At 40.8% G+C, this 15,910-nt stretch overlaps 1 protein-coding gene across 1 annotated transcript in view; it reads left to right on the forward strand.

Moving 5' to 3' along the window:
- The window catches only part of cfap74 (cilia and flagella associated protein 74), an 86,644-nt gene that overhangs the window by 61,264 nt on the left and 9,470 nt on the right, over positions 1 to 15,910 (forward strand). The window contains exons 24-27 of the mRNA XM_015966959.3: positions 11,881 to 12,054; positions 12,449 to 12,582; positions 12,986 to 13,247; positions 14,594 to 14,674. Of these exons, the coding sequence (XP_015822445.3) occupies positions 11,881 to 12,054; positions 12,449 to 12,582; positions 12,986 to 13,247; positions 14,594 to 14,674 (651 nt within the window). The remainder of the gene's footprint in view (positions 1 to 11,880; positions 12,055 to 12,448; positions 12,583 to 12,985; positions 13,248 to 14,593; positions 14,675 to 15,910) is intronic.

Below are 15,910 nucleotides of genomic sequence, written 5' to 3' on the forward strand. Positions count from 1 at the left end.
TGTCTCCGTTTTGCTCCCGCTCTGCATCCACGCTTCTTGCGTTTTAGCTCATTTGGGATTTGTGGCTTCAGTTGAGGTCTTATTTCAGCCTTTCCAATGTTAATCAGCTGCTCCCCATTGTAAACCGCAGCTTGTTGCCATGGTTACGCATCATAACAAATGCTCAAAAAGTGAAAAAAGCTGAAAAAAATAGCAGTAAAAAATCCTCCAAGTTTCACAGCACCAGAACCAGAAAAGTAAAATGTCCAAAAAATACAGTTTTTCTTGAGAAACTAGAAGAAAAAATGCCCAAGAAAAGGCAAAACTTACATATAGTCAACAGAGCTACTCCAACATGCAGCCACCCAGAGCAGCGCAGTTCCGGAAAGAGTTACAGTTGTTTACTGACCATAAATTGATGGTGCCATGTTTTACACTTTACAGTATGGCTCTGTAACCGGATTACAGGATACAATAAGATAATTAAAAGAAAAAATAAACAAATGGGCCAATAATTAGGTTCGGGGAGAATTGGAGGTTGTTTAAGAATGACTGGAGTCACGGGTATAGCATGAAACGGTTTATATACTAAATTTTAATAATAATGGGAAATATAACACATAAAGATAACACACAAAAACAGATGAAAACAATCGACAATAGTAAAATGGTCGGTATGAGATTTGATCATATGAGTCACAAGTCAGCCGGCGTCAAGTCAAATCCCCACGCTTGGGGTGAAAGTCAGAGTCCGGTGGTGCGATTTTTTCCTACCACACCGTTGAGATTGTTCACTGAAGAGAGCAGTCTGCTCTTCAGTTACTTGAGATGTCCTGGTTCGTTCAGTGGTTAAGGCTCGCCATCTCCCTCGTCAGGAAGAAATCCAGTTCTCGTTCCAAGTGAGTGATCATAGGAGTCGGGATCAAACCCAAGGAAAAAAAAAAAACCCAGCCTGTAAACAACAGGACTGTTAGCGAGTTGGCATCGACCCTTCTCGTCACATCACAGCATAAAGTCTTACAGACTTAAACAAATGCTTCACTCTATTGGCATAGCCAATCATGTTTGGGTTCACAGTTCAACTAACATAACATCAATTTGATTGTCTATTAAAATAATTCTCAGTAGCTCTGGAAATATAATTACATATGACAACAATTGTTCAGCTCAATAGGCTCAGTTAGATTCTATTACTCTACACTATTCAACAAGAAATACATTCATGACAACAAGGATACATTTAGTTGTGTTTCTATACAGCATTGTGACACCTTGTATATCTGTAACACAATAAATAAATAAATAAATAAATAAATAAATAAATAAATAAATAAAATGTTCTATAACAAAATTCAACAAAATATAAATTCTGGTCCTTTGGTCCACCTTTGTAAAATAATTCCTCCCTAATCAGTTAGCTTTTATTTATTTTTATTTATCTATTTTTTTTATTATTAAATGTTTGGTTAAGGGACGCATTGCTAATTCTATGGCGTTAGCTATAACGCCCCTGAGGACTTTGTACATCTAGGCCGTACCACCGTTAACTGGCGGTTTGAGCCGTTAACTCCTGGGAATCCCATATGCCCTACCGCCGTTAACTGGCGGTTTGAGCCGTTAACTCCTATATGCCCTACCACCGTTAACTGGTAGTTTGAGATGTTAACTCCTGGGATCTAACGTCTAGCAGCCCACTGCTGTCACCTCGGTTGCTGTAATTAGCTTTTTGAATTTAATAATTTACTGAATTTAATCTCATTCACTCACCAACGCGCTCCAACGGTTCCCTCCTACAGAGGATTGGTTCACTCTGTCGTCTCCACACAAATCTATAAGAATGGAATTAATTTGATAAGCTATTTAAGTTTCCTTTTTTTTTTAAGTTGCATCGTTAGCTTTTTCTCTTCTTTTTTCTTTACTCACCGCGTTGGTTCCAAGTTCCTAGCTCTTATTAGAAGGAGTCAAGTCCGCCTCTCCCTCTATCTATGCGGCACCCAAATCAGGGTTCTTCACGGCCTCGACCGTTGTTTTTTTTTCTCTCTCTCTCTCTCTCTAACCGCTCAGTCTTTGCTTTCTGTATCTGCGTGCTGCACAGCCGTTTGTCTCTCTCGCTCAGCTGCGTCGCACGGTTTTATTTCGCGGAGGCGGGACTTATTTCTCTCAGCCAATGAAATTTCAGATTCCCACCTGGACCAATAGTATACAGCTTTCCTCTTCTGTTTCTGTTAGTGATGTTCAAGATTCTTGTTTTAACCGATGTTTAATATTAAACTCGTTATTTTAGTTATTCACCCTTCCAATAATTCATTATGAAATTATCTATTAGTTAATTAGATATCTATTAATTAGTATTGTTAATTTCCTTAATTTATATTTTATATTTTATCTAAATTGAGGATGGATCATATTAGTAAGCCAATTAGTTAATACCTCATTAAGGTTCTAGCTTCTGGGTTACATCCTCCCCCATTAAATATCATGCACGTCCCTGTGCATTGTTTCTACGGGGTACACAACTTCTTGAGTAAGAGAGTCAATAAAAGCTTTATTAAGTCCTTGGAAAAGGGACCTAACTACGGTCACTAGTGGATTGCCCAATTGAGAGTAAGTTAGTCTTTGAGGAGGCTGACTACTTCGTTCAGATCTCCTGACATACATCTCTGGTTGCACAGTATCATGCTCATCCGTTTCGGTTTGATTCTCAACTGAGACAGGACGAAGTGAGCTCTCTGTTTCCGACAGAGCTGATGAGCTATTCTCTAAGACTTTGGTCTTTTCAGATGTATGTGTCTGATCGTGTATGATGGGTTCAAAACTTACATCACGTTGCTGCGACTTTAGGACACCATCCAATTGAGGTAGGTTTGTGTTAGTTTCATCCCCCGTTTCTACGTCAGGTAAGTATACTTCGTTTTTTTTCGTTTTTTCAGGTAAGTATGTTGCTGCTCCTTTCACTCTTTCAGGTAAGAATGTCGCAGTTTCACTCATTCTGTCAGGTAAGAATGTTTCGGTGTTGATGCCTTTGTCAAGTAAGGACAATTCAGCATTTTCATTACCAGCTAAGGTTGGTTCCTTGCGATCCCCTGTGTGTAAGGATAGTGTGTTTTGTTGTTGAATATTATTTACCGGTCCTGAATCTGCTATGAGTTCCCTATTTGGCAAGGTGACCGCTATTTGATAGGATGGTCGGTTTAGCACTTGTGGAAGATCAGAGTGATAAAACTCATCTACCTCTTCGTCAAGTGGCTCATCTGGGTCAGGTTCTAAGGCTGAACTCTGTCTTGTATGAGGTCTGCTAGGTTTCGTAACGCGTTCTGTTTCATTTTCTAATGAAGAGAGAAAACCACAAGGCAGTAAAAGATCTCTGTGGAGTGTTCTGTTGGGTCCTTCTCCGTTCTCTGGTTTTACAGTGTATACTGGCAAGTTTTCCATCTGTTTGAGAACTATATACACTGTTTGCTCCCATTTGTCTGCTAATTTATGCTTTTCTCTTAAGCGAAGATTTCGGACTAAAACACGATCTCCCACACCTAGTGTGGACTCGCGAATGTTTCTGTCGAACCGTTCTTTGTTCTTCCTCGCTGTTTTTTGAGAGTTTTTTATGACAATGTCATAACTCTGTTCCAGATGACTCTTCAGTTCTTTAACATACTGAGAATGAGTTATAGAGGGCTTGTTCAAATGCGGTAACCCAAAGGCAATATCTATAGGCAACCGAGGCTGCCTACCGAACATTAGCTCGTAGGGAGAGTATCCCGTCACGTCATTTTTTGTACAATTGTACGAGTGAGTAAGTGGTTTTACAAAATCGCGCCAGTGATGTTTCTCAGTGGCTTGTAAAGTTCCCAACATGCTGAGTAATGTACGATTGTACCGTTCAACGGGGTTGCCACGAGGGTGATAAGGGCTCGTTCTGACTTTACGGATACCAAGTAAAGAACAAAGTTCCTTGATTGTACGTGATTCGAAATCCCGTCCCTGATCACTATGAAGACGCTCAGGAAACCCGTAGTGGACTAAAAAATGTTCCCACAGGTTCTTCGCGACAGTGGTGGCTTTCTGATCTTTGGTTGGGATGGACACTGCATACTTTGTAAAATGGTCTGTAATCACTAAGACATCTTTAGTGTTCTTACTGTCTGGTTCTATGGAGAGAAAATCCATGCAAACTAACTCCATAGGTCTGGTGGTGGTAATACTCACCATTGGAGCAGCTTTGTCAGGGAGGGCCTTCCGACGGATACATCTTTCGCAAGTTTTAACTTTGATTTCGATATCACTAGCCATTCTTGGCCAGTAAAAACGGGACCGAATGAGATCTGTCGTACGTTCAACCCCAAGATGCCCCATATCATCATGTAGGCTTTGCATGACTGTTGAACGTAATGAATCAGGCAAGACTAACTGCAATGATGTCTCTGGTCCTAATTGGCGTCTCCGGTACAGTAAATCATTTTGAAACTCAAACCGTTTCCACTCTCTCAAAAGGTTAAGAACCACCGGGGGTTCTGCAATAGTATCAGTTGGCGGTTTATTGTCAGTCATAAGCAGCTGAATGACTCGGCCAATGGTTGGATCTTTCCTCTGCAAGGAGACAAGGTCAGCATGGTTATACTTGGGCACAGCAAAGAAACTGTCACTATTGTCTTCCAACTGGAATAGGTCTGGAATGGCCGCTGCAGACATGGCAAGTGACTGAACTAAACCACAAGGAGAATCAGTCTCATCCAAGACCATGTGCTTTTGGCATGTTGCCTTCACTGCTTCGGCTTGAAGTTGAAGCTCGACTTCTTTGACAGAGGATAAAAGATGAGATCGGAACTCATCTAGTCGTTGGCATTCCTCAGTGAATTTTGAGTTGTCTTCAGGTTTATCATGCAGCCTCCTAGACAGGCCATCCGCGTCAACGTTCTGTGTACCTGCACGGTATCTGATGTCAAAATTATAGGTGGACAACGCAGCTAGCCAACGATAGCTCGTTGCATCGAGTTTTGCCGTTGTTAAGAGGTAAGTTAACGGATTATTATCAGTAATGACAGTGAATGTGTTCCCATACAAATAGTCATGAAACTTATCTGTTAGGGCCCACTTTAAGGCTAGAAACTCCAACTTGTGCGCAGGGTACCTAGTTTCACTAGAGCTTAAACCGCGACTTGCATAAGCGATTACCTGTGTGACACCGTTTTGCACTTGGTATAGCGCTGCACCGAGTCCGGTCGTACTAGCATCTGTGCGTACTAGATATGGGAGTTTTGCGTCAGCGTAGCCAAGAACTGGCGAAGTGGTAAGTTTTTCAATAATAGTTTGAAAGGACTTCTCACAGTCTTGGCTCCAACGATTCCCAAAGGGTTCTTTGGGGTTCAAGTACTTTGATCTACATGGTGGTGTTTTAAAGTTTTTCCGTTTGGGTGGATAACCAGCCGTGAGAGATGTTAGTGGCTTGACAATATTTGAGTAATCTTTAACGAAGCGTCGGTAATAACCGGTAAATCCTAAGAAAGATTGGAGTTCCTTCAAAGTCTGAGGCTTCGGCCATGTTTTGAGTGCTTCCACCTTATCTGGATCGGTTTTTATGCCATCTCGAGATACTATATGTCCAAGATAACGCACAGATGTCTGGAAAAAACGACACTTATCTGGTGATAGCTTGAGTCCGTATTCTCTAAGCCGTTCAAGAACGTGAGAAAGTCTGGTTTCGTGTTCTTCCAAGGAGTTGGAAAAGACGATCAAGTCGTCTAGGAAAACTAACACTTCCTTCAGATTAATGTCCTTCATACACTTTTCCATAACCCGTTGGAAAGTGCTTGGAGCATTTGTTATTCCTTGTGGCATACGGTTAAATTCATAAAACCCAAACGGGCAAACAAAAGCAGTTTTAGGTTTATCCTTTTCACACATCTCTATTTGATAGTAACCTGACTTGAGGTCCATCACAGAAAACCACTGTGATCCAGCGAGAGCAGAAAAGGACTCCTCCAAGTTAGGCAGGGCATATGCGTCGCGAATGGTTTGCAGATTAAGCTTTCTATAGTCTATACATAGACGTACCTCACCATTCTTTTTCCGAACTACCACTATTGGTGAGGCAAATGGAGACTCCGACTCTCTTATTATACCGGTTTCCAAGAGGGCTTCCAAATGTTTTCTCACGGCTTCATAATCATGTGGATGGATCGGCCGAGATTTCTGTTTGAATGGGGTCTCGTCTTTTAAGTTGATGTGATGTCTTATCTGTTGTGTATGACCAAAATCAAGATCGTGGTGCGAAAACACATCGGAGTAAGTGTTAAGTTTGTTGGTGATCCTCCCTTTCCATTCTTCGGACAAGGGCGAAGTACCGAAGTCAAAACTGAGAGGAGGGTTTGAAGGTGAAGTCTGTTGCTGCGAACTACACGCCGCAAGTACTTTCTGATCACTTTTGTCAGGTTCTGGATATGGCATAACACGATCGGCTTTAACTAACTCAGCGATCACACAGTTAGTGGGTAATGTGATGTCATGGTTAGTTTCGTTTCTTAGTACAACAGGTACTTTGTATGGACCATGTGAAGGTAAGGAAATGAGGCAACAGTCTACAATTATACCCCCTGGTAGAGAACCATTGGTGGGTTGTTCAATGAGTGCATAAGGCTCATGCTTGTTTTGGCTGGGTTGCATAAACCCTTCTAGTAACAGTTTTTTATTTGCAGGGAGAACTTCTTGGGTTCTCCCTCGAAGCTTCACCACACCAACTCGTCCATCTTTGCTTTGTTTTTTTCTGACTGCTAAGGCTTTTAGCACGTGTTGGTACCCATAAGAGAGTGCCTTGGAATCAGGTAAGTTATTGGCAGACAATTGCTCATACAAAGGATCGAGTGTGTTTGTGCCAATGAGTAGTGGTGTATCAGAGTTTGAGCTTATATCCGGAACCACTAACGCAAGGGTAGGTAACTCAAGTCCAGACTGATCGAGCTCTTTTGGAAATGTGACACTTATCTCTATGTATCCTAAATAAGGAACTGCTTGACCGTTTGCACCCTCGACTTCTAACAGATTACTGATGGGTTTAATTGAGAGGTCAGGTAAGTGTTCTTGGTAAAAAGAATTGGCAATGGTGGTTACCTGGGACCCTGAATCCAGTAAACAATTACATTCAACACTGTTAACTGAGACTGTAGCTGTGCATCGCCCACCCACTAATCTTTTGGGAAGTTTTGGCACTGAATGAGCATGAACTGGCTTGCAAAAAAGTCTCTCTGTCCTTTCCTTAGAGGGACTTGGTTCTACTTTAGCACCTATCTGTCCCACGATAGGAGCTTCTACCGGTTTAAAGGAGGAGACTGAGCAATTGGCTTTGACATCTCCCACTCGCGCTGCTTCTGTCTAAGAGCAAGTCTTTTAGTTGCAACTAGTGCTGGATTTGGCTCGTTGCTACAGCTAGAAGCTATGTGCCCATCTTCTCCGCACTTAAAACAGTATCCAGGCTTTGGTCTGGGCACCACTGCTGTTATCTGCTGAATCTGTTTGGGCTCATCTGGAATTTTAGTCCCCACACGGGGTTTTGACTCTTTTTGAGTTTTCTTTGCCTTTTTATCTGTGTTGTTAACCTTAAGCTGTGCAATTTGGCTCCTGAGCTCAGCGATTTGTTTGCGTAAGTCATCACAGTTATCATCTATTTCCAGTTCACAAGTGTTTTTACTCTGAGAGCATGTTGTTTGCACATTTGAATACACTCTAGTTCGTTGTGCCCCTAAGTGTTGTTTCATGCGTGCTGCTTTAGTAGCCTGTTTGTCTTCTTCAGTGCGCAGTTTGAGGAGAAGTGCTGTAAAATGAGGCGGGTTGTCTTTCTTTTGTTCGAGTTGCAGGTTTGAAATCAGCGAGCTGTCCCAACAGCCTCTGCAAAACTGCTTGAGCAGCTGCTGGTCGGCGTCACTGGAGGAAATTCCATTCCTCTGAATAACTAGGTTTAACAAGGTGTATAACCTCTGAAAGTAATCGGAAGGTTTTTCACCACTGTCCTGGTTTGTGTTTAAGAAGCGAGCAAAGAGCTCGTCGCCGTCTTCGACAGCTGCGTAAGCTGAATCGAGATGTTCAAGGTACGTTTCCGGGTCGGATTTTGGACTAAGAGCTTTAACGATGCTCGCTGCTGGGGCTGACAGACTCTCCACGATTCTTCGTACAATTTGGGACTTGGTGAGTGAAGGATCATTTATGCATAACACTACACTACTACGCCAAGTATCATAGTCATTTTCAAAAGAAGGGTGTGGAACTCGCCCTGAGAACGGTTTTAGTCTGTATTGTGAAGTAGGCGGAGGGATAACCTCACTGCTTTTAACAATGTGTTCCACAATAACTCGCTGAACCTCAGGTGTGTTTAAAAGATTTGGTGGAATGCAAGGGTTTTGTTTTCCAGTCTCTGTAGGTGGACAATTGTCCTTTGAGTTGTTCATATAGTTAACTTCTGGTGTTAAAGGCAGGGAATATGTAACTTGGTCACTATGGAGCATTGGCTCTGGTTCAGTGACTGGTTCAGATGCATGGGTATCCCTTCCTAAAGATTCCCCAATTTTTGCCAGTTCCTCCATTAGAAGGTCTTTAAATGATTGATTGCTACGCGCAGCTATGTCCCTGAGCTCTGACAGATAGGCATCAGTGGCAGATGTGCTAGTTTCTAGACTGTACGCGCTGGCTAGGTCTTGAATATGGAAGAAAACATCTGGGTTCCTAGTACAAGGTTTGTCATAGGGTAAACATTGTTTCTTTAATTCCTTAACAGTGGCTTCATGTTGAAACTCCACAATAATCTGATCACAGTTTGGTAACTTAATGCGCCTGTTAACTGGTCCGAATCCTTCCATAAACCCAAAGACTTCGTTATCAAGGTCTGTATCAGTTAACCCACTGATTAAAACAGCATTTGAAACTTTGACCTTTTCTGTTTTCACAACTTCCATTTTAAAACACTCAAAAGTACCAATAATGCCAAAATGGCAAACCACTGTGACCTCCAGGCACTCTTATGATGTCAGTCAATGGTTAGCTAAGGTAACAACTCTACAATTCTCCTGGCTGGCTCGCCAAGTTTTATGTAACCGGATTACAGGATACAATAAGATAATTAAAAGAAAAAATAAACAAATGGGCCAATAATTAGGTTCGGGGAGAATTGGAGGTTGTTTAAGAATGACTGGAGTCACGGGTATAGCATGAAACGGTTTATATACTAAATTTTAATAATAATGGGAAATATAACACATAAAGATAACACACAAAAACAGATGAAAACAATCGACAATAGTAAAATGGTCGGTATGAGATTTGATCATATGAGTCACAAGTCAGCCGGCGTCAAGTCAAATCCCCACGCTTGGGGTGAAAGTCAGAGTCCGGTGGTGCGATTTTTTCCTACCACACCGTTGAGATTGTTCACTGAAGAGAGCAGTCTGCTCTTCAGTTACTTGAGATGTCCTGGTTCGTTCAGTGGTTAAGGCTCGCCATCTCCCTCGTCAGGAAGAAATCCAGTTCTCGTTCCAAGTGAGTGATCATAGGAGTCGGGATCAAACCCAAGGGAAAAAAAAAACCCAGCCTGTAAACAACAGGACTGTTAGCGAGTTGGCATCGACCCTTCTCGTCACATCACAGCATAAAGTCTTACAGACTTAAACAAATGCTTCACTCTATTGGCATAGCCAATCATGTTTGGGTTCACAGTTCAACTAACATAACATCAATTTGATTGTCTATTAAAATAATTCTCAGTAGCTCTGGAAATATAATTACATATGACAACAATTGTTCAGCTCAATAGGCTCAGTTAGATTCTATTACTCTACACTATTCAACAAGAAATACATTCATGACAACAAGGATACATTTAGTTGTGTTTCTATACAGCATTGTGACACCTTGTATATCTGTAACACAATAAATAAATAAATAAATAAATAAATAAATAAATAAATAAATAAAATGTTCTATAACAAAATTCAACAAAATATAAATTCTGGTCCTTTGGTCCACCTTTGTAAAATAATTCCTCCCTAATCAGTTAGCTTTTATTTATTTTTATTTATCTATTTTTTTTTTATTATTAAATGTTTGGTTAAGGGACGCATTGCTAATTCTATGGCGTTAGCTATAACGCCCCTGAGGACCTTGTACATCTAGGCCGTACCACCATTAACTGGCGGTTTGAGCCGTTAACTCCTGGGAATCCCATATGCCCTACCGCCGTTAACTGGCGGTTTGAGCCGTTAACTCCTATATGCCCTACCACCGTTAACTGGTAGTTTGAGATGTTAACTCCTGGGATCTAACAGCCCACTGCTGTCACCTCGGTTGCTGTAATTAGCTTTTTGAATTTAATAATTTACTGAATTTAATCTCATTCACTCACCAACGCGCTCCAACGGTTCCCTCCTACAGAGGATTGGTTCACTCTGTCGTCTCCACACAAATCTATAAGAATGGAATTAATTTGATAAGCTATTTAAGTTTCCTTTTTTTTTTAAGTTGCATCGTTAGCTTTTTCTCTTCTTTTTTCTTTACTCACCACGTTGGTTCCAAGTTCCTAGCTCTTATTAGAAGGAGTCAAGTCCGCCTCTCCCTCTATCTATGCGGCACCCAAATCAGGGTTCTTCACGGCCTCGACCGTTGTTTTTTTTTCTCTCTCTCTCTCTCTCTAACCGCTCAGTCTTTGCTTTCTGTATCTGCGTGCTGCACAGCCGTTTGTCTCTCTCGCTCAGCTGCGTCGCACGGTTTTATTTCGCGGAGGCGGGACTTATTTCTCTCAGCCAATGAAATTTCAGATTCCCACCTGGACCAATAGTATACAGCTTTCCTCTTCTGTTTCTGTTAGTGATGTTCAAGATTCTTGTTTTAACCGATGTTTAATATTAAACTCGTTATTTTAGTTATTCACCCTTCCAATAATTCATTATGAAATTATCTATTAGTTAATTAGATATCTATTAATTAGTATTGTTAATTTCCTTAATTTATATTTTATATTTTATCTAAATTGAGGATGGATCATATTAGTAAGCCAATTAGTTAATACCTCATTAAGGTTCTAGCTTCTGGGTTACATCTCCCTTTGACAGTTGTTAATATTTATAAAGTAGATTATTCTATGCTAAATTATGTTCATGTTAATGTCTCAAATGTTTCAGTTACAGGTGAAATATACAGGAGAACAGATTTGGCTCATTATTTGGCAAGAAACTGGTCTGTTTTATTGCTTACTTAACCTCAATTAATACTAAATAAACATGTATTAATAATTTGTAAAGCATTCAAAGATAAATACCTATACTCATATTTATGATCTAATCATTCGCTTTTAATGGCGCCTCGATACTCACGGCTGGGAGTGCGCCGTCTCGTAACGTTCAAAGGGATGGCTGAGATCGTGCTTGTTGTTCATGTAACACTGAGTGCACAGGTCGTAGTCGAAGCACACCTTGCACTTCCATCTCATTTGTTTAAGAAATTATTCTCTGATCAACTCACACTTAGGAATGATGGAGTTTTAGCTGATTTTACTCAGTCTCCTATGTTATTACAGCAGTGTTTGTGTTGGGAACTATTCTCAGCTATAACTATTTTAGATAAATGGGACCATCATCTTGACTTGGGTTGACTTATAAATCCAATGTAATCCAATTGGAATTATTCAAATTAGACTTCCTGTGAGTTTTATTAAAATCCATCTTTTGGTTAGGATTGACTTTATTATTAAACAAAATATTGTGGATGATGACAAACATGAGCGAGCACACACACACACACACACAAGCACACACACGCACACACACAAGCAAAACGTGGCAGGTTAGAATAAAAATCTCCATTATTTTATTTTTCTGCTTAAATCTGCCATGTGTTTACAATAATAAATACATGTTCTGTTTTTCTCAGGTGCAGCCTGCCACTTTTACTGTTTATGCAATTGTGACATCATCAGATCTGCAGTTCGATCAGACCGAAGTGGACTTTGGTGACTGTTCTATCTACAATCCAGTCAGGAGCAGCGTTTGCCTCACTAATATGTCCATCCTGCCTCAAGACTTTGGCTTTCCGGGTGTTCCAGAAGTACTTCATAAATTCTTGAAATATATTAGGATACTGTTAGCATTACCTCTCTTTATAGTTAATCTGAGGTTACTAATCTGCTCTTGATTAACCTTTCAATTCTGAAATCTGAGGGATTTTGGTTACTTAGTTTGTCATTTATGTGTGTTTTTATTTATATTGTAGAGTTGAAAGGGGATTAGGCATTGACTAAATAAATCACCAGATTAGGTAAAAGGCATTTTTATATCATGTTTTCTGGGATTCCTCTAAGCTTTCACCACTTTGATACTGTTGTCATGTTCAAACAGAAATTCATCAAATGCAGGAAATAAAAACAGATAATAAATAATTATAAAATATGTATTTGATTGAACCGATACGTTTTGTTTATTTTGCTTTTCTCACCTAACAGTGTATTAAGATCAGGCCTAATGATGGCTTTGGTACTCTGCTGCCACAAGAGACCCTGAAGTTTGATCTGATTTTCAGCCCCAAAATAGCCAAGGAGCACCATTTTCAACTCATATGTAAATCTGGGATCAACAGGTGACCCTACCGAGTGTGAATGCATGCAGTCTTTTATAATTTGAACTTGATTAACAATTAACCCTCTGATGCATGAATTATGAAATCTTAAACCATGATTTTTTTAACAATTTTTTTCATTCATCTTTAGGTGTGAATGAAACAAATTTCATATTTACATAGTTTTTGTGACATTTAATTTACAAATGATTTATTACATGTCCACCTCAGTGGACAGCGTGCATTATGAACATGAAATATGTCGGCTTGACTTACTGAAGTCCAAATGGAGGGGCTCAAATGCAATAAAGTCTTCAACAGCTGTGCTTAATAGCAAAAATAAATAAATACCAATTTTGAGTACCTGTCCACTGTAGTGATTATGCATCAAAGGGTTAAACCTTTTTTTTTTTCTTGTCATCAGAGATTTTCCGTTGCTTTGCCGAGCCGTGGCATTCCACCCACCATTGCAGCTCTCTCAGTCACTGGTTCAGTTCAGGGCTACTGCTGTTGGCGACAAGTCCACCGCCCTGCTTCACCTGACCTACCAACAGTCCAAACAAACAGCAACTGCACCGATCAAAGATGCTACAACTGTTGAGGCACCCAGGCTGTTCTGCTTCACTCTGCCGAAAGATTCCAACATCAGCATCTCTCCATCAGCAGGACGTCTTCTTCCTGGAGAGGTGTAGTAGGACCCCTCCCTCTCGTGTTTACTCATATGTTTAGAGGCAGTCCACAAACTGACGTGCAAAGGGCATTTCTAGCCTGGGGGAGTAAAACAACTGTTTAACATCTTCTATGACTCTGGAGGAGCCTTGAGAGGAAATAACCACAATGACATAATCAGGCTTGGAGGCAACGCGTTCATCCCATAAAGGCAAAATCTGTTTCCTGAACTTTTCAGTGACCACTCAGGGTCCTGAACCTCCTTCAACTGACAAAAACCAGGAAATTAGCTAAGATGCTATTCTGATACTTTCATTTCCAAATAAAATGTTCACATGTGTAAGTTGGTTTACACGTTCATGTAAACCAGTTCACCAAGAAGTCCTCTGTCACAAATCATAAAGGCTGCTCGGTTAAACAAAACCTGTCATTTTACAGGATGATAAAACCAAATCTAACAAGATAGAAATAGATTTACTAGAAAGAAGTGGTGATTAAGGTGGATCAGGGAGACAAGTCTTTTATCTACAGCCCAGTTAAACAGTTTCCACCATTACACGCAGCTGCAGCAACCTAGCAGAAACCTCCGTAGCGTATCGATGCACTCTACTGGAAGTGAAGGGCAACTTCTTTTCTTAGATTGGCTGTGAAACAAATCCTGAAGTTTATTATATTTATGATTGATAAAAACTTTTTTATAAATTTCAGTGTTTTAAATTTTAAATATCTACTACATATTTCATGTTAGCTACTTTATTCATAGCTTTTTTAACTTTATTTAGCAAAATGATTTAATAGAAGGCTGCGCAGTGGTTAGAGCTGTTGCCTTGCAGCAAGAAGGTCCTGGGTTCGCTTCCCGGCCTGGGATCTTTCTGCATGGAGTTTGCATGTTCTCCCTGTGCATGCGTGGGTTCTCTCCGAGTACTCCGGCTTCCTCCCACAGTCCAAAAACATGACTGTTAGGTTGATTGGTCTTTCCAAATTGTCCTTAGGTGTGTGTGTGTGTGTGTGATTGTTTGCCCTGTGTGTCTTTGTGTTGCCCTGCGATGGACTGGCTCTCTGTCTGGGGTGTACCCCGCCTGATTGCCTGTTGACCGCTGGAGATAGGCACCAGCCCCCCCGCGACCCCGCGTGGACAAAGCGGGCTCAGACAATGGATGGATGGATGGATTTAATAGAAATTATCCAAACACTCTTAAACAGCTAATGATTAAACAAAACCAAAGCAGGAAACCTCATCAAATGAATTTAAAATTAAACTTAATTTAACCAATCAGAGTTTAACGTTTGCTACACCATTTAATGTGTATGTTGATGTAATAATAAATCTAAACAACAATCATGGTCTTGTCTCCCGATGTAGCGATGTCTTGTACTTGTGACATTCAGACCCAGACTTTCAGATGATGAGATCAAAGAAGAGGCTCGGCGTCGCCTACCTCAGGTAAAGTCACAGATCAGGAGGTACAACTGCATACCCACCCTCCCAGTCACCTTCAGCTGTGCTTCCCCCCATTTTTAAATGTCAATTTTTTTGGCAGCAGCATATTGTTTTATATTTAAGAGACTCAATACTCTTTTTTTGGACTTTAGCCACTTAAATTAAAAACAATCAACTCAAACGTTTTTTGTTTGGGAAATTAATAGCAACTTAAATGTGTCCGTTTAGTGGATTCATACTAGCCTGGTCTGCCACACTCATCCTCTGTTTAATACTGCACATAGAAAGAGTCTGGTAACTCACAGGCAAAGAGGCACGTGAGGGGCGGGACTAGACAGCTCAAAAATAACAATCAGAAAAAAGACGGAAATGCCAACTGTACCGCACGACGCTGTAGTTTTTTAGCTGTAGTCAAAAATGGTGTCTGGCAACGGCACACACATATTTTTTGTAGAAGAAATGCTTTTAGCGCTTCTACTTATTGTTGTCATGGTCTACGTCCTGCGTCCCCCTCATGTGTCTCCTTGTGATCCCCAGCCCTCTCTAGGTTCCCCTCATGTGTCTCCTTGTGTTCTCCATCCCTCTCTAGGTTCCCCTTATGTGTCTCCGTGTGTTCCCCAGCCCCCACTCCAGGTTTTCCCCTTAGGTGTTCTTCTTTGGTTTATGTGCCCCTATAGGTCTCTAGCTCCCTCCAGGTTTCCCTCAGGTTCCCTCCGTAGTGTTTTCTGATGTAGTAATCCCATCCCTGTTGGTGTTTTTCTTCTGGTGTCTTGTTTTCAGGTTCTAGGAGTTCACTCATCTGTCGATTTATTTTACCTAGTCAGTTTTCCCCCACTCACTTAATTGGTCTCACCTGATCCCTTCTGATTACTCCCCACACCTGTCACCTGTTTCCCTGATTGTTTCCCTTTGTGTAAAAAACCCTGTCTGCATCTCAGTATGTTGTCAGTCCACTGTTTGTGTCAGCGTTTTCTCGTTCTCTCTCTCTCTCTCTCTCTCTCTCTCTCTCTCTCTCTTTCTCTCTCCCTTTCTCTCGGTTTTTGGATACCTCCAGGTCTGCTCTTTAAAGGAGCTCTAGGTCTCTAGGATTTTACGCATTAGGATTTTGGATCTATGTTTTTTGGCCTCCTGCCCTTTTTGGAGTTTTTACTTTGGACAGTTATCCCTAATAAAGGACTTTACTTTTTTTCTACAACTCCTGCCTCGTGTCATCCTGGTTACTGCATCTTGGGTCCTAAT

Source organism: Nothobranchius furzeri, chromosome 15 (genome assembly GCF_043380555.1).
Source record: "Nothobranchius furzeri strain GRZ-AD chromosome 15, NfurGRZ-RIMD1, whole genome shotgun sequence".
Lineage (NCBI taxonomy): Eukaryota > Metazoa > Chordata > Actinopteri > Cyprinodontiformes > Nothobranchiidae > Nothobranchius > Nothobranchius furzeri.